The 27,249-nt window shown below is 43.0% G+C and overlaps 1 protein-coding gene across 2 annotated transcripts; it reads left to right on the top strand.

Moving 5' to 3' along the window:
• Positions 1 to 5,741: 5,741 nt before the first annotated feature.
• LOC129864057 (PHD finger protein 24-like) lies at positions 5,742 to 24,939 on the top strand. Of its 2 annotated transcripts, none has more exons than XM_055936610.1 (8): positions 5,742 to 5,837; positions 10,933 to 11,375; positions 15,453 to 15,638; positions 18,339 to 18,417; positions 20,772 to 20,974; positions 21,134 to 21,300; positions 23,226 to 23,303; positions 23,439 to 24,939. In XM_055936610.1, exons 2-8 carry the CDS (start codon positions 10,935 to 10,937, stop codon positions 23,533 to 23,535), a joined length of 1,251 nt encoding a protein of 416 aa, XP_055792585.1. In that variant the 5' UTR covers positions 5,742 to 5,837; positions 10,933 to 10,934; the 3' UTR covers positions 23,536 to 24,939. The 2 variants fall into 2 exon arrangements, with proteins under 2 accessions (XP_055792585.1, XP_055792586.1); XM_055936611.1 differs by having other exon boundaries at positions 5,762 to 6,356.
• The last annotated feature ends 2,310 nt before the right edge of the window (positions 24,940 to 27,249 follow it).

Here is a 27,249-nt window from a genome sequence, read left to right as displayed (position 1 = left end):
GCTGGCTGACGAATTTGGACGCTCATGGCTGGCTGACGGCTCTGGCAGATCCTGTCTGGTTGGCGGCTCTGGCAGATCCTGTCTGGTTGGCGGCTCTGGCAGATCCTGTCTGGTTGGCGGCTCTGGCAGATCCTGTCTGGTTGGCGGCTCTGGCAGATCCTGACTGACGAATGGCTCTAGCGGCTCCTGACTGACTAATGGCTCTGACGGCTCGGGACAGACGGGCGGCTCTAATGGCTCTGGACAGACGGATGGCTCAGACGGCACTGGGCAGACGGATGGCTCAGATGGCGCTGGGGAGACGGATGGCTCAGACGGCGCTGGGGAGACGGATGGCTCAGACGGCGCTGGGGAGACGGATGGCTCAGACGGCGCTGGGGAGACGGATGGCTCAGACGGCGCTGGGGAGACGGATGGCTCTGGCCGGATGAGGCACACTGTAGACCTGGTGCGTGGTGCCGGAACGGGAGGCACCGAGCTAAAGGCACGCACTTTCAGGCTAGTGCGGGGAGAAGGAACAGGGCATACTGGACCCTGGGGACGCACATTAGGCCTAGTGCGTGGGGCCGGAACTGGTGGTACCGGACTGGGGACACGCATCTCTTTTTTTTAATTTTTTTTAATTTTTTGACTTAAATACATCTTCTTTAATAGAACGACGAAGATGAACAAGTAAAAATTATACACAAAACAAAAAACGATCATGAAACTTTAAACGCAAGTGCACACACAAACTACTTACGTTCGACATAAACATCTACATAAACAATGACCCACAAACAGCTAAAGCCTATGGCAGCCTTAAATATGGCTCCCAATTAGAGACAACCGAAATCAGCTGTCTCTAATTGAGAACCCATTCCGGCCACCATAGACTTTCCTAAACAACTACACCCAACATAGACACAGCTAGACACATACACTCAACACAAAACCATAACCTACAACCAACACCCCCTCTACCATATAATACCCCAAAATACACACATACCCCATGTCACACCCTGACCTAACTAAAATAATAAATAAAACAAATAATACTAAGGCCAGGGCGTGACAGTAATTGCTGCTAAAGGGGCTTCAACAAACTACTGAGTAAAGGGTCTGAATACTTATGTAAATGTGATATTTCCGGGTTTTTTTATTTATAAATTTGCAACAATTTCTAATAACCTGTTTTTGCTTTGTCATTATGTGTCACGTCCTGACCATAGAGAGCCCTTATTTTCTATGGTAGAGTAGGTCAGGGCGTGACTGGGGGGGTTTTCTAGTTATTATTTTCTATGTGGGGTTCTAGTTTAGTTTTTCTATGTTGGTGTTTGGTATAATTCCCAATTAGAGGCAGCTGGCTATTGTTGTCTCTAATTGGGGATCATATTTAAGTAGCATTTTTCCACCTGTGTTTTATGGGATATTGTTTTGAGTTAGTGTATGTTACACCTCTTAGTTACGGTTCGCTGTTTGTTTCGTTGTTTCTTTATTGTTTTGTTTTGCTTAAGTTTCACTTAGAAATAAAGATGTGGAACTCAACCTCCGCTGCGCCTTGGTCCGATATTTATTCCAGCGAACGTGACATTATGGGGTATTTTGTGTAGACTGATGAGAAAAAAAACTATTTTAGACACTTTAGAATAAGGCTGTAATGTAACAAAATGTGGAAAAAGTGAAAGGGTCTGAATACTTTCCAGATGCACTGTACGTGTGCTAACAGCAATGTAGTGATGTTCTGTAATGGAGATTGACACCTGAATGAAGGAGACCATTGACTGCAGTAGTCTCTATCGCGTTTCTGCATTAGGACCCTAATCCATTTACCATTACATTCTATTATGCCAGGTGTAATAATAATGAGGATGTAATATGGGCTGCTTCCCAAGGCAGAGACTATGTTTGACACTTTTGAACAATTCACAAATTGTAGCAATTCTAAATCAGTAAGGGGAGCCTTTCAGTTGCTAGGCAACAGTCTTGGCATCATTGTCCCTCACAATATTTATACAACCCACACCTATTCAACCTATGTTTAGGGGATGGATGTGCAGCCATATAATTGGGAATTGGAATACTAGAATGGACATGACCTTCTTATGATGGTATAAAGGTCAGATATTTTAGTCAGGGGGTTGGTGAACCATGGGTTGCCAGTGCTGTGATAAGATATTGTGTAAAATAATGCATTTGAAAAATGTATCTTTACTGTATGTTTGTTAGGTAGCTAGCAAGCCAGTTTTAGAGGAGTGACTCCATGCATTTTTCTAATTAACTGCCAACATGCCATTATTCCATTCAAACAATGAGGTCAATCTACAGCTATACACTGGCTGAAATCAGTTGATGATAGGACTTAAACAAGTTGTAAATGCAACAAGTATTGATATTGTATCATATAATAGCACTCTCAGCTTTTTTACATTTATGGTATGTTTATATATATTATTTAATATATATACAGGATATTTATACAGGAAATGTGTATAAAACTCTTATAAACTGTATTTATCATTATATGACAATATTTTAGGTTGACAATAATTCTACTACACAATTTCTGGTATATCACATACCTTACTTTAATTTTCCTCTATAATTAAAATGTGGATTATGTCTCTTACTGCCATTCATTCCAATTAGACGGGTTTGGATTTTTCCCTGACCAATATGGCTATCATTTTCACCCCATTCTGGAACATTGAGGGTCTATAACATAGCCTGCTAGTAATTTAATAGGATCTCTCTGTGCACAGCTGTGTTTACTTAGAGGGAAAATCCACTCAAAAACTCAATATTTATTTATTAGTCCACTGTTGATAAAGTCCCAAAATGTTTTGCATGTCAGCAGTCAAGTTTTCAAGATATTAGACTTTTTGCATCATCATTTTGCATCATCACTTTGCTTCTTGAAAGTCCAATATCTTGAAAACTTGACTACTGACATTCAATACATTTTGGGACTGTATCAAGAGTGGACTAATAAAAAAATATATCGTTTTTGAGTGGATTTTCCCTTTAAGTTTATAAATGAAACCCCATCTAACAATGAGGGACAGTTTAACATTTAGCCTACTCCATTCTAAACTGGGTCATCTCATAGAGAATGAGAGACATTCCAGGGTCAATCATGCGTAGGTCAAGGATGCTACAAATTCTGGGTGAGATTATTTTTGGAGGGGCGTTAACCCATAGAGTTCTATCTCTTTGTGCAAACCCCTGCTCTACCTGAATATTCTATTGTAGCTATTTGAAGATTTTAAAAAATAGAAGAGAGCTCCAGCAGCACTAGGCTGTGAATCTCTCTGTACAGTGAAGCATTACACTTAAAGTCTTGATAAAGTATTTCATTGTACAGCATCAGGTTACATGATTGAATCATGTAAGGCTAAATGAGATCATGCTGGGCTGTCAAACCTAAATAAGTTCTACCCTCAATGTTCAGTCTATTAGTGAGTTTTGATAGGCCACTTATGGGAGCTGCATTGAATACCACTAAACTGTAAAGTGATTTTTTTCCATATTCTCTGAAAAAATAACAGTTTTTATCAATATTTAAATAATCCAGCAGAGTAAACATTTGGCCTCTAAAGATTCCATAGAATTTTATGACAGGCACTGTGTGTGGCAGTGTGAGCGGAATTGATTAAGAATACACTGTGTGAAACCTTTCTGAATGATGAAACAAAGAAAAAATACCTCGGCTCACCTAATAGACAGCGTTCTCTCATCTGTAATGGGCATGACTAAATAGAAAATACAGATACAGTAAGACTGTTCTTGGAATGAGGAGAGACTGTGGGCATATAAGTTACACTAATTCAACAGTCTACCTTGAACAAAACAGGGGATATTAAATGATCAACTGAGGGACAGTGTAATTTGCCTGGCTACCCAGACTCCTTGCTCTGTTCAAACTCTATGCCATACCCACAGACATTAGTTTTTTCTCAGCAAGGTCTGTAACGGATGACATAGCTGCGGATGAATTTAGTGTGAGGCGTCAGGCTACAGTGTAATATGTCCGACTGTCTTTGCGCTCTAGTTCATTGCTATTTATTGCATGGTATACTACAGAAGAAAAGCCTTGAATTACTTCATATTCTCAAGCAGCTCTCAACCTTTTTCTTCTCACATTTCCATTTGGTTAATCTGTAGACTAAGACAGCCTGTATTTATCCCCTAGACTATTTTCTGGTTGTTTGATATGAAAGATATTTTGGACTAGGCTTTATATATTGATGTGTTTTGAGAGAAAGAGAGAGAAAGAGAGAGAGACGGAGAGACGGAGAGAGAGAGTTTCATGTCAAAGCACAGAATGCCTGCTGATGTGCTTTTCATTCTGTTGGTTTGAATCCTGAGCAGTCAGTCATTCAGGAAATGTAATATACAGTGGGACAATGACAAGGTCACAAGGATCACAGAAGGCAAGGACACTGAAACAATGAAAGGTCTTTTAAAGGTTCATACTTTAGTTGAGGGTCTGTATAAGAAAAGGGAAGCACAGACACACACCACACACAGACCCCACACACACACATGCACACACGCACGCACACACGCACACACACAGAGAGAGATCCATCCGGGCTTGACCATAAGGCACTGCAACCATTACCATTCACATGGAGGGTATGGGTGCCAAGGGAAGCAGAGAGGATATTGTGGCAGGGTGCCTCTTGGTAGAAAAGTCAATGTAAAGGGTTTTACCCGTCTTACCCGTCTTCAAACCTAGCTCGACCTGTTCAGTTTATCTTCATTAAGACTACATTCATGTGAGACCAATGGAATAATTGATGAACTTTCAAACTCCTCCGCTGTCTCTCCTCTGCAAGATGATGAGTCATTTTATTTTGACCTCAAAGTGCACAGGCATGAATATTACAGACAGCCTAAGACAGTGAATTGAACATCAATACATAACGTTTACTGTGTAACAAGACCTAATCTGGAACTCGGATATGCAGAAAACAACATTGTTATTGTTATAAGCAGAACTTCAACATTGCACAATTCTTGTGTCCCACCTTCAAGAGAACTCTACCTTTTGATATTTTAGAAAGTGTGTTTACTATTTTACTGGTGGAGAGTCTGTAACAACAATGGAAAAAGGTAAGGAATTCAAAATACAAGAAATAGATATCTTATTCATGACAAATCCCGAAATGGACAGAAGGGACAAAGAGACACTGGGGGGTTAGCTGAGGGGTCAAGTTTCGTGTGTTACACAAAGCGGAGTATTCCTCCCTTCTCCTGGCTCTGTCTGGAGAGGGCCAGCCCCCAGATACCTATGGGTCACGATGCATTCACCTCTACATCAATAATGTATGGCTCTGCCTACATTTAACCCACCATGCACTGGAACCACACACTGGTAGGTGCTAGAGACTATATCCCCCTCTATAGTACAGAGTACAGATTAAACATATTTGAAAAGATAGAAAGGGCAATGTTTGTAAAGTCAATGTTCCTAAAGTTAATGTTTGTAAAGTTAAGCAGGCAAAATCAAATTAGATATGATGTTATGCCATACTCCCATTTATTTTCCAATCGCCTCTCTCACCTCTCAGTTTAAATGTGCATGGCTGTAATTTAATATATCAAAGTATCATTTTCAGTGCATTTGGAAGATGCCTGAACTTACATTTTACTATAGGCTCCCATTAGATCTCTATATTGCATCATGATGTTGTCTGAGATGATGATATTGATTCATGGGAGGTTTGAGTGGGGCTGTAAAAGCCTCAACACTCCCATATATGACGTTTCAACCTTTCTGGGAGGTTATTGGTTATTAGTGTATTCTGGCACAAGCGGGGTTTTTATCTGGTCCTCGGCGAATCAAGAAGGTAACATTTTAGATTGAGTAGCCTACAAGTTATCTAGTTCCTCAATACATTCGATTGACTGACTAGCAAGGCTCGTTGTTAGTGTGGGTCCGAATAGTGAATAGCATTGCTTCATGGTTCAACTTCTGTCTCGCTGTAACTGTGCTGTGCATTCGGCTGCATTTTCGACAGAGTTGCCCTGTAGCTCTCCACACGCGCAAGTGACAAGAAAGAGATTTCAGCACTGGAGCTGTCCACGCAATCTTTTTGACGGACTCGTATCACTCTTATCACCTATGCTACAGGTTATTTAGATCACATTTGCACTATAGATTTGTAAGTGAGGCTATTTGAGTGAGTGTCACGCATACATAAAATACCATTCAATGCATTGTGGTAAAGAAACACGAGTAAGCTAAACCCGCACATCGCCTACTTTTCATTCAATCGAAGCCTTAAAATGCTGGGTAGCCGTGCGTGAGGCACAAGAAACAAGGAATTCTCAAGTCACCGTGGAGAGTTGTCCGATTTTTATCTCAGGTAAATTCCGTTTATTTATATTTTCAATATGACAGAGACTAACAGCAAAATTGTTCCATAACACAACGTTTCACAGTTGCATTTCCAATTACTTTTTGATTGATGCATCAAGGATGACAAGGCTCGAATCGAATCTGGGGTTATTGCAGAAGCTATAGAATTTTTCTTTATCAGACAATGATTGATGGCTGTGTTTTAAAATGAACATTCATAGGCAGGATTTAGTGGTCTAGTGTCATGAATTTCCTCCCATCTCTTTATGTGCAACCAGGGTGAAACACACATTTGCGGGTGTGTAATGTAGGCTTGGCATCAGACCGTTTTGCAGCCGATCAAGGTCAGCTCTCAGACGGGTGCGGATCCTAGCCACACATGATTATGTCATGCATTATAACCTCTGTTGAGTGGTTCAACCTACCTTTGGTTCAGTACTACTACAGACTGTGTGTCCCATCCTGGGCTAATCCTTGGATAAACACAGGCCCTGTGCGTGGGGAGTTCTAGTGCCCTGGACTGAGTCCTGCTCCACAGCCTGTGACAGATCTCCTGCCTTTTGCACAGTGCCCATTGTCAGCTTCTCTCAGCCTCAGTGTATTGGCTGGCACTGGCACAGCCTCTCAGTTTGCCTGGCAGCCTGTGAATGCCAACATGGGGACTCCTCTCTAAGGATGCATTTAGAATTAAATTCCTCCACTTCCAGGCGCTTCTGTGTTCTCGGTGTACCAGAGATATGGAATCCCAGCAGGTCAGGGAGACAGTGAGCATTTTTGTGTATGTTTACCAGTGTGTGTGTGTGTGTGGTTGTTTTGTGTGTGTGGGTGGTTTTTGTGTGTGTGGGTGTGTGTGTGTGGTTGTTGTGTGTGTGTGTGTGTGTGTGTGTGTGTGTGTGTGTGTGTGTGTGTGTGTGTGTGTGTGTGTGTGTGTGTGTGTGTGTGTGTGTGTGTGTGTGTGTGTGTGTGTGTGTGTGTGTGTGTGTGTGTGTGTGTGTGTGTGTGTGGTTGTTTTGTGTGTGTGTATGGTTGTTTTGTGTGTGCTTGTATTTGTGTTTACAATTCTGCTCACTGGTGAAGGCCTGGCCTGGTTGAACTCGTTAGTGTAATTAGTTCCAGGTCTTTGCTCTGCGGGTCCATGGATGAGATCCTTGGCTAAATGGGATTCATTCCCATGAACAGAAATGCTATGTGGCGCCCCCATTCAATTAATCTCCCCCCACAATCCCGGCATGAAAAGGAGGACTGGTTGGGATTCTAATCTGCACATACCGAGAATGGACCTGTGAAGAAAAACATGTCACTACTGTCACATGGACAACCAACTCTGTAGTCAGACCCAGCACCTTAACCCCTACTGTCAAACTGGGTTCATTACAGAAACTAGATCTGTTCTTTATGATAATAAACTGTCTGTTGGGAAAAGCCTGTACAAATAGTCTAGATTAAACAGATTCTCTTAAATCCACCAGTTTGCATAACGCAGGATAAAAGATTGCTATTGTAGGAGCTTAACGTGAATGACATTCCACAGTGACACCTGTGCAGATGAGGTGTCTGACGGAAAACTAATGGACAACCAAGTTGTCCTAATCATCCCCTAATACACTGTTTTACAAGGCTCACAGGAGCCAACCCATTCTAATTCCAACCCAAGATGAATGTCCTGTTTTGCATACACTCTGCCTTTGCCAAAACGTCGTCTCTGCGGGACAAAAATAGATTCTCTATTACACCCAAGGACTTCAAGTATTTTGGGGGGTATTATGCATGAAACGTTCAAAATAAATGTCAAATCAAATTGACTGGCTTTCATTGGTGCACAGTGTTGTGTTGGTGAATTATGGTACTGTTTATTGTATCACTTCCCTTCAGTGGGCTCTGAGCAGGGCTGGCAATGCCAGACATGGTCTCGTTCTGATAAACCATGTCTGACCAGTGGAGTGTAGAGAGCCTACAAAAGGGATTACTGGGAGCGAGAGCTAGATCAGAGGGATTTAAAGAGCACCATGGCGCCATCTTCCTCCAAAAGTATCAATATTTCATTACACCAAGACAGTGCTGTGAGCTCCAGCCATCCTGTTCACCACCATTGGGTGCTTTGCTTCATATAGCAAACCCAGATGTCTTTGTTAAAGCTGACAAGCTAATAAAACTGATTCAACTGTTTCTATAGGCAACACAAATACATTCAGACTTTATCACTCTATGTGAAAGTGCTCTTATTTAGCTTGTGCAAATTCTATTTGCTGTAGCTCTGCCAAAAACACTGCACAATCATTATTCCTGCTGTGTTACACTATGTACCCAGTTCACCATAGGCTTTACGAGTCTTGTTATATGCAACAATATGAAAGATGCAAGTGCCCATAAAAGTGCCTAGAATTCTGCCCATACAGTATCTCGAGACCTAGTGGGAGAATATCCAGACTGTTGCGGTGGAGCTTGTTCAGAATGGGATTGCATCAAGTCCTGCCATGTATCAAGTCCTGTCCCAAGGAGTGGCCATGTTTTCCTCCCCATCTACTTCTTATTTTTATCCAGGGGCATTTAAACCATTCAGAGTGGTCCAACCTTCTGTGCAGAGCAGCACAGGCAGCTGCTCCTGTAGGAAGCTAGTGAACACACAGCCCGAGGGAACCCCAGCACTCCTCCTCATTTCTATGGATTTAGCCTGCGTTGTAGTATGTGGGCCAAAGATAGTTGTTTGCCACCCTCCAGATATTTTAAGTCTTTAGTCCCGTTTGTAAATAAATACAGTCTTCACATCTATGAATTCTCGCATTCTGAGTGTCTCCTGAGGTAAGATTAGTGTAAGACACTCTTATGAAAACATCAGTCAAGTGTGAGGGGAAGTATAATGTTCAAATGTTTTGCATTTTTGACAGTTTCATGGCAAAAGCTTTGGGTTAGAAGACCTGCTAGGTAACCAGTGGCAGATTTCTAAATCCCTTTATTACATCAGTGTACAAAACACTGACCCAGGTGTGTCAGCTTTGACTTGCCCACAGAAGAACAATAAATAAGGCCCTCGTTTATAATTCACAAGTTAACCTCAAAACGGTGAGGTCTCCTACACTGCTCAGTCTCTCTGTGAGCAGCGGAGGCTCCAGCTCTATCTCCATGGGAGGATGTTACGTAATGAAAGGTGGATAATGTCTTATGTCTATCAGGGGGTGCCAGGTCCTTTTAATCAGGATGGAAGTGTGTTTGTGCCAGGTCTGGTCAGCCAGGGATGGCCTCTAGTGGAGCTTGACTGTGGCCTTCCTGTGGTTCTCCTCGGATGCCCTGTTAGATAGTCTATCATAGAGCCTCATTACTGTGTCTGTCTGTTTGATGTGTCACCCGTCCCCCGTCACCTCAACACTCTGGAGGATGATGGACACATCACTGGCTGAGATTAATTACAGCAGCATAATCATTTCTTCCTGGCACTCAAAATACTTTGATGAGCTTGTGTTCACACTATGTTCCCCTGCTCCCTGTCTGTCAGTCTGACTGTCCACCCGTCCATCTGTCTGAGCTGCTAGTTCCACAGAAAGAGGCTGTACCAGTAAAGGCAGTCAAGGCCGATGGGTGTTTGGGAAGAGTGTCCTATCCTCCAAATCCTGTCATTGAGCAAGATTCAGTAATATACCAAGAAGGCCCACGCACAGAAGCCTCAAAACTGTAGTCATATTAGAGCTAACTGAGAAAGAGAGGAAAGGACAGAGGCAGGGAAGCACTCCCGTGGTACTCTAGATGAATGGGATTGGATTTCACACAACCACTTATCTGGAGCGTGGCTGGATGAGATTGCATTTCAGATCGCGACACGTGTCCTCTAAGTACCATGTAATCAACTTGAATCCCCAACAGCCCCCTTTTCAATAACTGAATTCATGGTCTCGAATGAGCCGAGTGGAATAAGCGAAAGGAGTTCTTTGTTTGTTACAGGAGCCACTGAAGATTACTGTGTTTTGTTCTACTCTTCCCATTCATTTTTTTTGTTGATTTATGTTTAATGCTCATATTAAAAGTAATTTAATGTGATTGATGAGCATTAATGGCGGCAATCCAGGACCAGGAATGGCTGAGCTCAGTCTGGTGATAGATAATGATCCCACGAGGCACAGACTTCAATTCAACGTCTAGTCCATGTTGAAATGACATGGAAACAACGTTGGATCAACCAGTGTGTGCCCAGTGGGATGTGTAACTGTACCTGAGAATGGAACCATTATGCACACGCACACACACACACAAAGTTGGTCAACATATCACTTTAATCGTAACTCTTGATAAAATGACTAGTCCAATTAGCCATATCTCTCAAACAAAATGTATGCCATGCACAGTAATGAGTACCCATCTCTCTCTCTCTCTCTCTCTCTCTCTCTCTCTCTCTCTCTCTCTCTCTCTCTCTCTCTCTCTCTCTCTCTCTCTCTCTCTCTCTCTCTCTCTCTCTCTCTCTCTCTCTCTCTCTCTCTCTCTCTCTCTCTCTCTCTCCTCTCTCTCTCTCTCTCTCTCTCTCTCTCTCTCTCTCTCTCTCTCTCTCTCTCTCTCTCTCTCTCTCTCTCTCTCTCTCTCTCTCTCTCTACACGTAGTCATGGGAGTGCTCATGTCTAAGAAGCATCAGGTGGAGAAGGTGCAGAAATGCACCTCAGTCGTCTCCGCCTTTCAGCAAGGGGTAAAGGAACGCGCCCCATCCACAACAAACCAGGGGGAAGGATCCAAAGAGGAAAGAGAGGGGCCAACTGAAGCCTCGCCACCACCCAACCTGAAGGAGAAGGAGGAGGCAGAGCACAGAGAGGCAGACAGCAAAGCGGGGCCCTCAGGGACCTCCCAGCAGGCTGCAACTGCGGCCCCCTCCAGGGACGAGTGTAAGGTCAACCAGGAGGCCTGGAATAGGTTACGGGACGGGAAGGGGGTGGAGCCTGAAGATCTGGACAAGACCGGCCATCAGCTCACCCCACCTGCCTTTGTACGTCCCAAGAGAGATGCCAACGTTGACCAGCCTATGGAGATAGCACTGGGACAGAGAGAGCAGGTAAGATAGTGTGGGATACAGTACAATAAAGGGTTTACTTTGTTCTTTAAACCCCTGAATTTTTAAGATATATGTGAGAAGGAATTACCATGGCAACACCAGACTTATCTCCGTGAACTCCAGTTGAGTTAGGATGTTTAGACTGAAAAGAGACCTAAACATCTGTTAAGTATGCTGAGTCTTTAGCATTTCCCCCCATAGGTGAGATAATGTGTTTTTGAAAAAAGATGTATGCTTTTGTCACACCAGCTATTTTCCCTCTACTCTACGGTAGAGCCTTTGTGTTGGCATCTAAATGCTCTTCATAGAGAGAATGCTGTTGTGTGGGCAGGTGCTCAGGCTGTCTCAGTGAGGAGGCCTTGGCCTCTGCCTCACATCCCAGGGTCACCATGACTAATAGGGGTCCTGAAGTGGTCAGAGACGGGGGCGGGGTTCAGGACTGGACCAGATGACAAATTAGCCGCTTGTGGCTATTAGGAAGAGCAGACTTTTATAATAGGACTCTCAGAGAGGATTGGGATTGTTTTTATGCTTTAAATCACTCTAATGGTGCTCATCAGAAACAAAAAGTAGAACAGAGAGTGGACTATGAGGAATAATATGTTACAGCTGCAGGGACAGACTAGAGAGGAGCAGACAAAACATTAAGATTAAGATGTTACTGAAACGGATGGCAATACTGTAGCAGCAACAGAATATTGTTATTTGTATTTGTATTTATTAAGGATCCCCATTAGCTGTTGCCAAGGCAGCAGCTACTCTTCCTGAGGTCCATACCCATAAAGGCACTTACATTACACATAAAACAAAATATAAAACAGTTTATCATATAACATTATTACACCACTACATATCTACAATACAAAATGTATAATACAAGAATATTATAATGTGCGTGTGTGTAGAGTGTGTGTGCTAGCGCTTGTGTGCATATGCGTGTGTCTGATGTGGAATAGAGTTCCATGTAGTCATGGCTCTATGTAGTACTGTGCGTCTCCCATAGTCTGTTCTGGACTTTGGGATTGTGAAGAAACCTCTGGTGGCATGTCTTGTGGGGTATGCATGGGTGTCTGAGCTGTGTGCTAGTCATTTAAACAGACACCTCGGTGTTTTCAACATGTCAACACTTCTTACAAAAACTCTCCTCCACTTTGAGCCAATAGAGATTGACATGCATATCATTAATTATAGCTCTCCTTGTGCATTTAAGTGCCAGCCATGCTGCCCTGTTCTGAGCCAATTGTAATTTTCTGACCACACAACTGAACAGTAGTCCAGGTGCGACAAAACTAGGACCTGTAGGACCTGCCTTGTTGATAATGGACTTCTCCCCATTTTAGTTACTCTTGTATCAATATGTTTTGACCAATATATATGTTTGACAGTCACCTTAACTTGCTCAATTTCCACATTATTCATTACAAGATTTAGTTCAGGTTTAGGGTTTAGTGAATGATTTGTCCCAAATACAACGCTTTTAGTTTTTTAAATATTTAGGACTATCTTATTCCTTGCCACACGTTCTGAAACTAACTGCAGCTCTTTGTTAAGTGTTGCAGTCTTTTCAGTCGCTGTAGTTATAAAGATGAACATAATACTTGTTACGAAAGATAATAGATAACAGATATCAGCCCTAAATTAAATTGTTAATGTTTGGAGCTGTAGGATACTTCACATAAGAGAGGAAAATTAGCAGTGCTGTGTTTTTTGTAGATTAGTCATCAAGGAAGTACTGAAAGTCTTGGTGGAATCAGATATAATTATGATATTGGCAGGTGTCACTCCATGTCATAAATCGACCAAGGCGCAGCGTGCATGTAGTTCCACATCCTTTTAATGAAAGTGAAATCGAAACAATCCAAAAAACAAACAGGTAAACAGCAAACAACGTGACGCAACCGAGGTGCACACAAACACACACGGAAAATAATTACCCACAAAACACAGGTGGGAAAAGACTACCTAAGCATGGTTCTCAATCAGAGACAACGATAGACAACTGCCTATGATTGAGAACCACACCCGGCCAAACACATAGGAAATAGAAAATCATAGAACATAGAACACAGACTGCCCACCCAAATCACACCCTGACCAAACCAAAATAGAGACATAAAACGCTCTCTACGGTCAGGGCGTGACAGCTCCGGACAGGACTCTGGCAGCTCCGGACAGGACTCTGGCAGCTCCGGGCAGGACTCTGGCAGTTCCGGGCAGGACTCTGGCAGCTCCGGGCAGGACTCTGGCAGCTCCGGACAGGACTCTGGCAGCTCCGGACAGGACTCTGGCAGCTCCGGGCAGGACTCTGGCAGCTCCGGGCAGGACTCTGGCAGTTCCGGGCAGGACTCTGGCAGCTCCGGGCAGGACTCTGGCAGCTCCGGACAGGACTCTGGCAGCTCCGGACAGGACTCTGGCAGCTCCGGACAGGACTCTGGCAGCTCCGGACAGGACTCTGGCAGCTCCGGACAGGACTCTGTCAGCTCCGGACAGGAGGCAGGCACAGGATTCACCGGGCTGGGGAGACATCCAGGAGGCCTCTTCCTTGGCCGAGGCACCGGATACACTGGGCCATGGAGGCGCACTGGCGGTCTCGAGCGCCGAGCTGTCCTCACCTGTTCTGGCTGGATGCCAGCTTCCACCCGGCAAATGCGGGACGCTGGCACCGAGCACACCGGCCTGTGAATGCTCCGCCCCATAGAACATAGACTGCCCACCCAAATCACACCCTGACCAAACCAAAATAGAGACATAAAACGCTCTCTACGGTCAGGGCGTGACAGCAGGCAATTTCAGCCTCCTTCATGATTGGGTAAAATCAATAGAGAAACTTATCCTTTCCTATCAGGCTCTCTACAGATAACTGTAGCTAGGATCCTCACACATAATGATACCAGACAAGATAGCTAGAAACTATTGTTGAGTTACATCTGTTTCATAATGTGATGAGAGTATAGACCACTATATCTCTAGGAAAAGGTTTGAGTATTGAGTATGGGGGAGGTATGATTCCTTCTGGCTATAGTCACCTGTAAGGGTCCAGGTTGGACAAGGTCAGTCCATAAGACTGTGACGATAGTAACTTTTTTCATCCTGACGTCAAAGCAGTATTAGAGGTTAATACTAAGAGACTGACTGACTGTGCTATGGTATAAGTTCCCGCTATAATAACATTGACTGTGTAGACAGTCAAACGTCTTCTGCCTGTGAATGGAGTCCTGAGGCATGGACCTGAAATCACCTGAAAGAGAGACACAAAACTGATGACTCTAAAATGACACTTAAGTTACTATGAAATAAAACAGTGCTTTGAATCTAAACTTGAATCATATTGTTTGAGTGTATGGCAGTATTGACACAACATTCTTTGCATTCACTGTTTGATCAATCCAATAACCTGTCTAGCCTGTAACATTCAGGAGAGAACAGCTAGCCTTCAACATGGTGACATGTGATTCAAAGCTGGTCTTTCTGACAGTCTTTGTGAGAGAGAGGTGTGTCACAGGGGATTATTTCTATATTTAAACCCTAATGGAGAAGCTTAATGGAGTGGGTATGAAAGTTTGATTATGAAAATATGTTAAATGGATGCTTTGGGATTTGGGGAATGAAACCCTTTATCTACTTTCCTACTTAGATGAACTTGTGGATACCATTTGTATGTCTCTGTGACCAATATGAAGGAAGTTAGAGGTAGTTTCGCGAGCCAATGCTAACTAGCTTTAGCGCAATGACTGGACGTCTATGGAAGTCTTATCTGCTAGCATGCTAGTGCTAGTTAGCAACTTCCTTCATACTGCACTCAGAGACATAAAAATGGTATTCACGAGTTCATCTTTCTCTGGTGAAGTAGATATTAATTTACCGTTATAGGTTCAACATCCTCTTTTCAGCCCATACTACTTAGTCATTTGGATAAGTCAGTGACTTCATATGATTCTCAGACATATACAGTAGATGGATCTTTCAGCTAGTGGATTTGGAACAGAAATCACAAGTCTCCCACGTAGGATTCAACCCCCACCTCTTGCATTAGGAGTATGGTCTTTAACCCAATGACCTGATTTGCCTTTTCCCCAGCCGGTGAACGATGAGATGTGTGAGGTGTGTGAGGTGTGGACGGCCGACGACCTGTTTCCCTGCAGGACCTGCACAAGGGTCTTCCATGATGGCTGTCTGAGTGAAATGGGCTACCTGCGCCCTGAACTCCTGCAGGAGATGAGGGAGACAGCTCACACCGCGACAGGCTGGAGCTGCTACTACTGCGTCAGTCACTCAGTCAATAATCACCTCCTATTGGCTATTCACGAAGACCAACCACACTCCACAAAGACTGCTATTTCACCTTTGTATGATGCATACCCACTACTGTTACTATAACAGACACAACTGTAAACAACACACACTTTATGAACCTGAACACACCTTGCACCCACACACACATCTGTATATAAGTGCATTCTCTTACGATACTTCCAGCCAGATCCTCTTTCCCAAGTGTATGTTTATAAAAAGCCAGTAATACATCATTTGGAGGCAATGTTGAATGTGTGCCAAGATTCTTAATCTCATAATGAATTAAATAGCTTGTCTTCAACATGAAGGACACTCCACTAATCTTTGGAGAAGCAATGTGCAATATGGTAAAATTAAAGTACAGACGGCATAAGGGTGCATTTCCTAAAGTGCTCTTCAGACTAAAGTAGAGAGCTTATCTTACAGATGTAGGATATTAATTTGATCCGTCTGTTGCAGGAGAATTTACTTGTAGTGTATTTGAGAATTAAAAAAGCCTTCTGAAGTTTGTAATTTCCACTTTGAAATTTCAGACTTGATTTTCCCTTACGCAAAATGTAATAAAATCCTACAAAAAATGTCCAATAATTATAATCCACATAATAATGAACATTTCCTGTTGCTGACGGATTATTTTCCTGCTGTAGCGAACTGGCTCAAATTAGGATCCTACATCCGTATATTTGCAAACTGTGAGAGTTGAAGCTGAATTGAGAGACTTTGATGAGTACAAAAGAGGCCATTTTTAGGCAGTTTGAGAAGGGACATCGATAGGGCCAATTGACTTGTTCCTCGCTGGGTCACAATCAGCATGAGTGTGAGGGAGAAAGTGAAGAGAAGCGTGATAGTAGAAGAAGATGAAAGTGACAGTGAGAAAAATACACCTTTTCATGTATGAAGAGTTGAGATCTAAGAACTGTCATCGAAGCTTCAGAAACAAACACAATTTATTTTATCGCCTGGGAAAGTCATCCAAAATGTCCCCTTTGAAATGTAATTTCACAGCTTTGGTGTTGTGTTATTCTCACATCTCCTCTCATCCACAGTCATGTGGCTTGGGGATTTGCCTGAGGTGGTGAGAGCTGGTGCTGCCGTCACCACTGACTAGACTTTTTCACTATCGAGGCGACCAAAAAGTCACCCTCGTGTCCCTATTATTTTAGTGTGGTTGCTTAACATAATAATGAATTGCTTGTAATCATGTATAATCATTTATAACTCCCCCTAGTGCTCAGGATAGAGTAACCTACTGTATTTAAACTTGTTCGGATTGTGGATGAACAAATACATTTAAAAAACTTTAAGCATTACTAGGGAGATTAAAATATAAATCGGAAACATCTAGTGCGCGTAATCCAATTGATTTCTATTGTTGACACTTATGATTAGTTATGCTTCCTGAGGATTTCAAATGGGATTTTTTTCACCATGAACTGATCTTGAGCAATAGTTTAACAAACCTGCCAGAGAATACACAAACACAAACCAAGAAAGTGGGTTGTGGTGTTTAACTAGACACCCAGTTCAACACATCCCACTACGAACAGATACAGAAAAACTTTCTCTCTTTAAACATGAAGTCAGCAGTTTCCCCGTGCTGAGGAGATTGAGCACTGTGGATATCGAGTGAGAGTGAGTGACTATGGTACACAGCTGATCAATGCACTCACATTTATGGGTTTATTTGCAGATCCGTATTGAACGCAGTGTGTTTACGCAAATCCTGGAAAAGTACAAATGTCACCCAGCAGGCCATTTTGAGCAGTCCCCAGATTTGATTCACCACTCTTGCACCCCCTACTCTTCTGGTGTGCTCCTGTTCTTACATCCCAGCACCACAGTTCCAAATCAGTGGCACATAGGAAGAGTTTATTTTATGATATCTGGCAAGCAAAGTTTGGACTCTTTAGCATACATGTGAGGAATAAACCATTTAAGGGATACGCCTGTCTTTCCTGGAACTATTGTTTATTTGATTCCTTTAAGGGGTTAGCAAGAATGCAAAGAGCACACACAAAGCCCTAGTTTTGGACTCCTGTTTTGATCTCCGTATTAGTGCATAAAATCTTTAAACAAAATACATTTTCGGAGGTGATGCTACTGGAAATCAAACGGCCTGATTTCCATAACCCTGGGCTATCCAGAGATTTCCCATATCATGGCCAATTATCCACCCCAATTATTACCGTCCCTCATTCTCATCCTCCAACTCCCTCCTCTCAACCTGCACATCAGAGATAGACAGCGTAGAGAGACTTAGCATCCTCCACACACCTGCTGCAGATGATTCACTTAATAGAAGGTTTAATGTGTTCGACCTGAACTGTACCCTCGCCAAGGAGTGTAGTAAAATGGCTGCTAGGCTTACATTTTCCTATTACCATGGTAGTTTATTCCAAAACATCTAGTACACACTTGACACACTTGTCTATAAAAATAGCTTCTGAGAAACTGCATAATAAGCACACGAAGGCATTCTGGATCATTTCTGACGCACCCTGAACTGAATTTAGACACACAGCACATGAATCCATTAGGGTATGCTCCATTATAGCGCATATGAGGGCAGCGGGGCACACTTTGTGCTGACCCGTACTTAATTAGCTTCAGACATGAGTTTGTATCAGATCTCTCCCTATTAACAGTGACCTTTGCCCCTTTCTCCCATAGGACAATGTGAACCTGCTCCTGACTGAAGAGGAGATGTACAGCCTGATGGAAACCTTCAAGCAGTGCAAGATCATCCCTGGTCAGTCATGGTGCTTGTGCTGCACCTCTAGAAAACAATGCATTACACAGGCGACAGATCTGCATTATCTGGGACAAGTAGGCCTTAATGGGTATAGCACTGTAGACAGTGAATAATAGATCAATTTATTTATTTATTTATTCACCGTTATTTTACCAGGTAAGTTGACTGAGAACACGTTCTCATTTGCAGCAACGACCTGGGGAATAGTTACAGGGGAGAGGAGGGGGATGAATGAGCCAATTGTAAACTGGGGATTATCAGGTGACCGTGATGGTTTGATGGCCAGATTGGGAATTTAGCCAGGACACCGGGGTTAACACCCCTACTCTTACGATAAGTGCCATGGGATCTTTAATGACCTCAGAGAGTCAGGACACCCGTTTAACGTCCCATCCGAAAGACGGCACCCTACACAGGGCAGTGACCCCAATCACTGCCCTGGGGCATTGGGATATTCTTTTACCCCCAGTACGTTGTGTATACAGGTTGTTCTTATTCACTTCAAGCATATCTGGGCCAACCCTCAGCATATAAGCAAAAGGTTAGTGAGAACAGAATCGTGCCAAAAGCTCTCTGTTTTTGTAATGCACAATGTCGTGTCTCTGACTGATTAAATTATATGACAGGCTATTTTATCAAATCGATTACCAAATGTTTGAAAGATTACATGATCGAATTAAACTATGCAACAGTTAACTTGATAATAACCTGGGGCACCACGGAAGAGTGTTTATAGAGCAGCTGTCTTCCCGAATAAACTCTTAAAGATCTGAAGATCTTTTATATCAATAGCAGTTAATTATTAATCATCACCTTATTCAGTCTCATCTGAACGTCGTAAAATTCTTGGTTATCTGCACGAACCCTGGCTAACAAGTTGAATCAGCAATACAAAAATTGGCTTAATTATTTATTTACTAAATACCTAAATAATCACACAGAATTACATATACACAGGATAGATCATACATCGATTACTAATCATGTCATAAAAGAAAAAGTCCTTAGCGGACGAAACCGATATGACAGCTGGTTACACAAAGAAAGGGGGTTGGGTTTGAATAAAAGAGCGGGAAGACTGAGGGGCAAAGGGGATTGGGTCTCTATCAGACCTTGAGAAGCTATGCTACCGTAAATACAGAATCTTATGCTTTCTAATTACCGCCCTTTCGGAAAAGGAAAATGCATGATTATATTTACTATGAGCTGCGCTTCGATAGATGGGTCGAAGATGGAAGACTGGTTTGCCCACCAGAGATTGCCATTGTCCTTTGAAGAATCTTTCTGGTCAGTGTTGTAGAGCGGATACGTTGAAGTACCCTGTTGTTCTCAGGAGATTGTCTGTCCTTTCTTAGGCCACATACATTTACATCTGCAGCTGATAACTCAGCATCTTGGATGTATCACTTCTTTAGTAAATAAGAGTTTAAAGTTCATACCAAATTACCATAATCAGCTTGCGCTGTATTCTGGCTGGTCTAGTAGAAATTCATCCTTCCAGCGTGGTGATCGTCACTTCCACGTGATGTAAATCTCATGTAAATTTTGTTATGTAGAGTGGCTATTCAACCATTCGCAACCACAGCTCACGCTGGGGTTTTCTTAGTCTGATGTGAATTGGGTCACGGGCGCTTTTATACTGGAGAAGAGAAGGGCGTGTTTCATCCCTCTCCAACCAATGTCTGTTCACTTGGGCGTGGCCACTGAGTGAGCATGGTTTACTTATGAAAACAATTCTCTCATTTAGAAGGCTAAAATTGTATTTAATCTTTTCACAAATAGTTTCATATTTAAACATTTAAATTGCACAACAAATCCATGTGAATCTGATAACTAGAATGTGTAGACTTTCCAAGATACAATTTATGTTGTCCTGTCATCAGTGATAATGTCCCAGACAACAACTGATCTGACATCATATTCTTAAGTACCAACAGACACTTTCAACTGGTTGTATTACAGAAATATTGTTCCATTCCCCAACTTGTAGATGTTACCATATTCTCTCTATGTTAACAAAGGCCTTTCCAAGAGTCCATTCTGTAGAGTGGAGAGAATAGTGGGAAAGGTATTTATGGGAGGGTCATAAACCTCACCCAACAGGGCAACGTCATAATCAATATGTCTCTTTAACTACTCGTTACTGTATGTATTTCTTAGCAATTGTCTGTTACAGGTTTCTATAAAACTGCACGCTATGTTTCAGCCTGGTTTCCATTGCAATGTGTGATATAAATGACAGGCGTTCTCGCCTTTGTGAAATTAATAATAATCATAAACTAATTGCATCTGGATCACTGCTTGTGGAGATTAATTAGTGGGTGTTGTGATGAACTGCTCTTGCTGTGTAGAGTCGTGCCTGGTGTCAGATGAGCTGCTGCAGTACCGCCACTTTGTGTCCAAGCAACTGTTTGAGAAGGACCTCTCTGATGAGCAGGAGGAGGAGGTGTTGGCCCAGTTCGCTGCCCTGGACCCGGAGAAGAGGGGCCAGATCGAGTGGTCTGACTTCCTCTACCACGAGTCCCTTGGAGTGCTCAAGAAGTTCCGCACAGAGGTATCAGAACCCATCAGAACCCACTAAACCTGTGGCATTCAAGTGTGGTGTGTTACACATTGACACACATGTGCATATAGACACATACAAACGCATACACACACTCCAGGGCACACACACACACACAAACTCTCATCCTCTGGATGCCTTTGTTCCCAGAACTCCTTGGTGCGGCTGTTGAGTGCTAAGGAGCGGGACCATGTGCGGTCAGTGTTCATGAGTTTGGACCTGGATAAAGACAGTGTGGTCACGGGAGCAGAGACCCGCTGGGCCCAGCAGTCCTGGTTTCAGAAGCTCAGCAAGGAGTCCCAGTCCTGCAATGTGAGGTGAGCACAACACTGTTGAGCCCATAACCATCCATCCAGAGGAGATGAGGTTGAGAAGTTAATTAAATGTCTGTCACAGACTCACAGTCAGGAGCTTCTACTCAAGGGGAAAATAGAACTCAATCAGTACAAGGTAATGTGAAAAATTCCTCAAGCCTCTTTAATCCGCTTCATACTCTAGAACTAATAACACTTAACAAAGAGATGTTTAATTTAACGTGGCGTGAGATGCAGAAACGTCAATGACTGTGCCTGAGAGGTGTGAACTACTGGGGTTTCATCTACTGGGGTTTCATCAGTTTCATTTCCCCTGTTGCAGCTGATGAATGAACTTTTCTGCTTTGCATGCATGTGCACGGTTAGGGAAAATAAATCATTGAAATAGAGTGTTTGATGACAATTCTGATGGAGAAAGTCATGCATACGCCGAACTGTCATGAATCTTGCCCTGGAGGCAGAACTGAGTGTTTGATATTAGTTTAAGGTTAGGGTTAGGCATTAGGGTTAGCAGTGCGGTTGATGTCAGGGTAAAGCTTAAGGTTAAAATCAGATTTGTATGACTTTGTGGCTGTGCTAGCTAGTGACCACTCTGCAGAGCTGCCTTCAGTTCAAGATTCATCACAATAAATCCTTGAGTAGAATATTTATGTTTATCATTGGTGTCAGACCCAGATCTTGGAGTCCCATTGACCCCATTAGTTCGTGGCTGCTCTGAGCTGAATGGAACAATTGACTTTAGCTAGGTTTATTTCTATCACTCACCTCTCTTCATCTCACCGCTCCTCATCTCAGTGTGGATAATTGCACTGTCTGTGATTGGAGATTTCTCCCAGGTACTGATTCATTCACAATCATTCACTGATTGAGTCAGTGTGTGTGTGCGTGCGTGTGACTGTGTGAATGGACTACCCTGTACTGGCCTCCTTCACTGTTATATGTCATGTCATACCATTCCATCCGCCTTATCACCTTATCTTCCATCCTTCAGACTCATTGGATTGTGTTCTCCTCTGAATTGTGGGTAAGTGACAAAGCACTGCATGGGTTATCAGTATTTTTTCTTCTCTTTAGCGTCTTCAAGCCCTCAATCCACAAGTAATCTCACACGACCTATTCCTTTTTGACGTTCCACCCATAATTTCACTCACCCTCTCACCAAGGCCAGGATAAAGTCCATCTGGGGAATACTGGAATCATAGAGCAAACACTACAGGTGGGATCTATAAAAGTCCAAGAACAATTGAGATGTCTAGCTTATACACCAAGAGCCCTTCATATGATGATTCCCTGTTGGTTTGAGCTGTGGATAAGAAATATCCAGTCCTCTCATTAGACGGATCAAAAGGCAAACTTTTGTTCTCCTGTGAGAAGCTCTAGAAGGCTTCCCTCGTCAGCTTTAAGAGGACACGGGGGGCCAAGTGGATGTGAAAGGGTCTGGTCCCTACGCCAAGGCCCGAGCATGCATTCTAATTCACCTCTTAGGTCAGACAAGACAACAAAGTGCTCTGTCTGCTGTGTTTTACAGCTTTTACATAGAGATTACTCAGTGTATAATATATACATAATATTAAGCCAGAGAGTGCAACAAGACTGAGGATGTAGCAGAAAGTGTTCAAGTATTCATCTTTCATAGAAGAGGTTTAAATGCAGAGCAAACCGTGAGCCTGTCTCTTACTCTATCTTTAATAATTCATGAGTTGGGCTGTGGCCTGGAAGAAAGCCATTTGGTCTCAATAACCCACTGAGATATTTTTTATGTGGTTTTAGCACTAGATTTCTACCTGACCTCTTCACAGATGAAACAAATTGCTTTTCAAAGCTAAAGGGTGTCTTGTCCTTGGCAGACATGTTGGAAACTCAATGCCACCTATTGTAGCGTATAGTGAATATGTCTGTCTTGTTTGTGTGTGCTTTTCCTGCTGCAGTATTAGCCATGTTGGCCCCATATCTGACAGTAGCCCAGCCAGCTCCAGCAGTGAGAGAAGCACTCAGAAAGATGACAGGTATGTAATAAATACAATTATGTGTTTGCAGGCCTATGCGTGCTTGAGTGTGTGTGTGTGTGTGTGTGTCTGTCCTTAGTTGACCTCAGTTTAGAGGATATGGCTCCCTAACCTCCTCTCTGTTCCCGTCACCAGACCACTGAGCTGGGATGACTTCCTGAGGGAGAGTGCCATCTACATCCTGGCTGCCCGGCCCAACAGCTCGGCAATGCATATCCGTCTGCCCCTATAGCCCCAGCGACCTCACCTTGCCTGGGCCGGGCCCCACCATAGAGAGGCCACCGCTGGAAGTCCCTGTGGAGGACAGGTGCAGAGCCGGTACCATGGCACTGTAGGGGAATACTGTACCACTCAGAGACTGGACAGGACAGAATAAGCCATCAACAGATATCTTGCTTCACACCATAGATCATTGACCAACTGACAGCAACAATCAACGACCAACTGACACCACCAGTCAACGACCCACTGACAACAACAATCAATGACCTACAAGTACTTACTGAGGGTAAAATGATAAACAACCTGACAACACAAGCTGACAATCCACTGGTTATAGATACTCCTGAAACACAGGATAAAAAGCAACAGCCCATTTTCAACACAAGCCAACAATTCACTGATGCTTTGAAGACTCGGGGTATCCTGGGAGGCACACTTTCCCCTATACAATAACTACTATATACAGCCAATTTGTCATGCTACAGTCTTACAAACCTCTGTATGATCAATTCAATTGGATTAGAATGACAATGATAGGCTGTCTTATGCTATCACATATCCTGCTATTGTGTAAAGCATCATATTTGGATCAGCTTCTGTATTGTATCACTGTTTTGTATCACTTGGCATCATACTTGTTGATCATAAAATAGTATCTGTCATTTAGGGAGATTTTGAAGCCCCTTCAAATCTTGGCTAATGAGTGTATAGGACTGACCGTGCAACTGCTCCAGATCAGCACATGTACCAAACAGGAATAACAGCTATCCGCATACATAATATTATATATTAAGACATGCCATACATACAAGTATAATGACATATTATTATGCATTAAAAATCTGTATTTATTCCTGTACCCTCTAAGCTATTTTCAGTTTTTCCACTCACTTGTTCAAGATCCATTTATTTTTGATGATTATGATATCGTAATGGACACTAACCCAGTATCTGGCCTGTACATTCAGCCATAAGTACATTTTCTCTTGTAATGTAGTAGTCCAACCACTGCATATGTATGCTATGACAAAGTAGAATTATCTGCTGCTGCTGCCATTCCAATATTTTATTTGAACACTGTCATTTAGATTTGTACGGCTTTGAGGATTATTTATTGGAATTTAAATCAAGCATTGGAAAGGAATATCTCCTTAGGATGAAGGTTGAAGCCCACGCATTAGGCCTTCATGATACTTGCATAAGCATTGTTTCAGACCTGGCTTTATGAAGTGACATAACAGTTTGTTGATACATTTTCCAAGGTGCTGCAGTATGTCATGTTTATGCTTATGTAATGAAGGTCCCTTGTCTGGTATCCTGGCCTGAAGTAGGTCATTACTTGAATCCTAAGAGGGTAAAGGCTTTGGAATATGTGACAGTGCTGAAATAAATGAATGGCATTAACCCTCCTAAATCACACTCTGTACTACGTATTTCTATGCTAAGTGTCCAATTCCCAAGGAACAAAAATAATGGCTTTCGATAAATAATTCATTTTAACACAGCATCAAAACCATTATCTGACCATTTCCCTAAAGCATCAAAAGTTGAAATGGTCGTTGAGAGTTTTTAGTGTCTTTACTAGGTGACATCTGCTCTATCAAGATAAATAAAACAGTTCAAAACAGTAAATAAATAAACTCCAACAGCACTGTAGGTAGTAGTGACTAACCATTTTACCCTAAGCAGCTAACTGGACAAATAAAGGAGCGTGCCCAGGGAGTGTTGAGGGCAGAGTGGAGTGGAGAGGCTCAATGAAAACCCTCTAAGTTTCTCCAATACACACAGACACAGTATTTCATAAAGGATTACATTAACACTTAAATAACATTTGATTTGATTTGATGCTGGCTCCAGTGAGCGTAAAAGGCACAGAGTAAACCACATTCTTCCGGGCTGGCTGGTTTTGAAAGGAGCCCTACCTTGTGGAGGGAGTAAAATATTAACAGCGTATGGCTACTGCCACGAACACCACTGAGCACTATCCCTGAGGGTTTGTCAATATTGTTCTTCTGAGAAATAAAAGATTGGATACTGTAGCCATCTCTAAATTGAGATTCAAGTTTGGAGAAAGAGAGGTGAGGGAGCATCCTTCTTAGATGATAATATTTTAGTCCCATGTTAACTGGCAACTCTGTAAACAGTAACAGGTAGGGCTACGTCAACACAAAACGGAGCTCTGTAGCACCTCAATCAATGTGTAAAGTCGCATTTGATTTAGCCTTATAACATTTTGCTCACAGCAATACTATTATTTACCACAGCAATGATCCACTTAGAGTGACAGCAGGTTCAGGGCCCATTAAAGCCAGAGTGTGTCTATGCAGAGCCACTTGTGTGACTGAATGAAGCTCCGTGTAAAGGTTAGCCAGTGTCCCACTAAGCTCAGGGGGAAGATTGCTGACTGACCCAGCTTCTAGGGGTGTGCTGTGCTGTGTTATTGACAGACAGGGCACCACAGGGATGCTGGACAATCACCACCATCCTGCTCCCAGTGGTAAACAGGAGCAGTGCAGTCATCACCAGAGCAGGAGGGGGGAGAGAACAGCCGGGCCTGGCCATCTGTCTGCCCGCCCTAATGGAGCCAGGCCGAAAGGTCAAGGCATCAGTTACGTCACCATGTTCATCAGCAGACTTATCAAGAAGACCCACCCTGGGAGTTCCACCGAGACAACAAGAGGTGGTTTGTGTGTGTGTGATTTTATTCAGTTCTATACTCTCTCATAAACCTGTAGTGACAGCATGCTCTGTACATTTACACAGTTCCCAAGCTAACCACTTTCCTACAAATCGGCCATTACTAAAACATCCCACGCATACCGCCCATCTTCCCAAACCATCCATTTTAACACCTGCCCACACAAACACAACACTACACCTCGCTCAGCTTCCTTCCAGTCAGTCTACTGAATTTGATGTGAGCCCAATAAAGTCGTCTGGCTCCAGGGCACCTGGTTACTTTTTTAAGAGCTCATTTTATGAAATATTGAAGTGCTCCTCTGAAAGCCATACATGTGGGTGGTGGGGTGTTATAAAAACACCACCACCACCCACATTTCCCCAATACACACACACAGATGCAGTATTTAAGGACGGATTACATTAACCCTTAACAACAAAACAGGCACTCAAGCACATACAAACACACACACTTTAATGAAATCGTCAATGGCACCGACAGACATGGTCGCCTCGCTTCGAGTCCTTAGGAAACTATGCAGTATTTTGTTTTTTTATGTATTATTTCTTACATTGTTACCCCAGGAAATCTTAAGTCTTATTACATACAGCCGGGAAAAACTATTGGATATAAGAGAGATGTCAACTTTCCAACATTACGACCAGGAATACAACTTTCCCAAAGAGGATCCTCTGTTTGGACCACCACCCAGGACAATAGATCTAATCCCAGAAGCCGACCCAAAACAACGGCGCCGCTGAAGGCGCAGACGGAGCGGCCTCCTGGTTAGGCTCTGTAGACGTGGACATTGCCCACCGCTCCCGAGTATACTACTCCAGTCTCTTGACAACAAGGTAGACGAAGTTCAAGCAAGCTTTGCTTTCCAGAGAGACATCAGAGATTGCAACATTCTCTGTTTCACGGAAACATGGCTCTCTCGGGATACGTTGTTGGAATAGGTTCAGCCACCTGGCTTCTCCATGCATCGCGCCGACAGAGATAAACACCTCTCTGGGAAGAGGAAGGGTAGGGGTGTATGCTTCA

The sequence above is a fragment of the Salvelinus fontinalis genome, chromosome 10 (assembly GCF_029448725.1).
Source record: "Salvelinus fontinalis isolate EN_2023a chromosome 10, ASM2944872v1, whole genome shotgun sequence".
Taxonomy (NCBI): domain Eukaryota; kingdom Metazoa; phylum Chordata; class Actinopteri; order Salmoniformes; family Salmonidae; genus Salvelinus; species Salvelinus fontinalis.
This window is presented reverse-complemented; position numbering and strand designations above follow the sequence as displayed.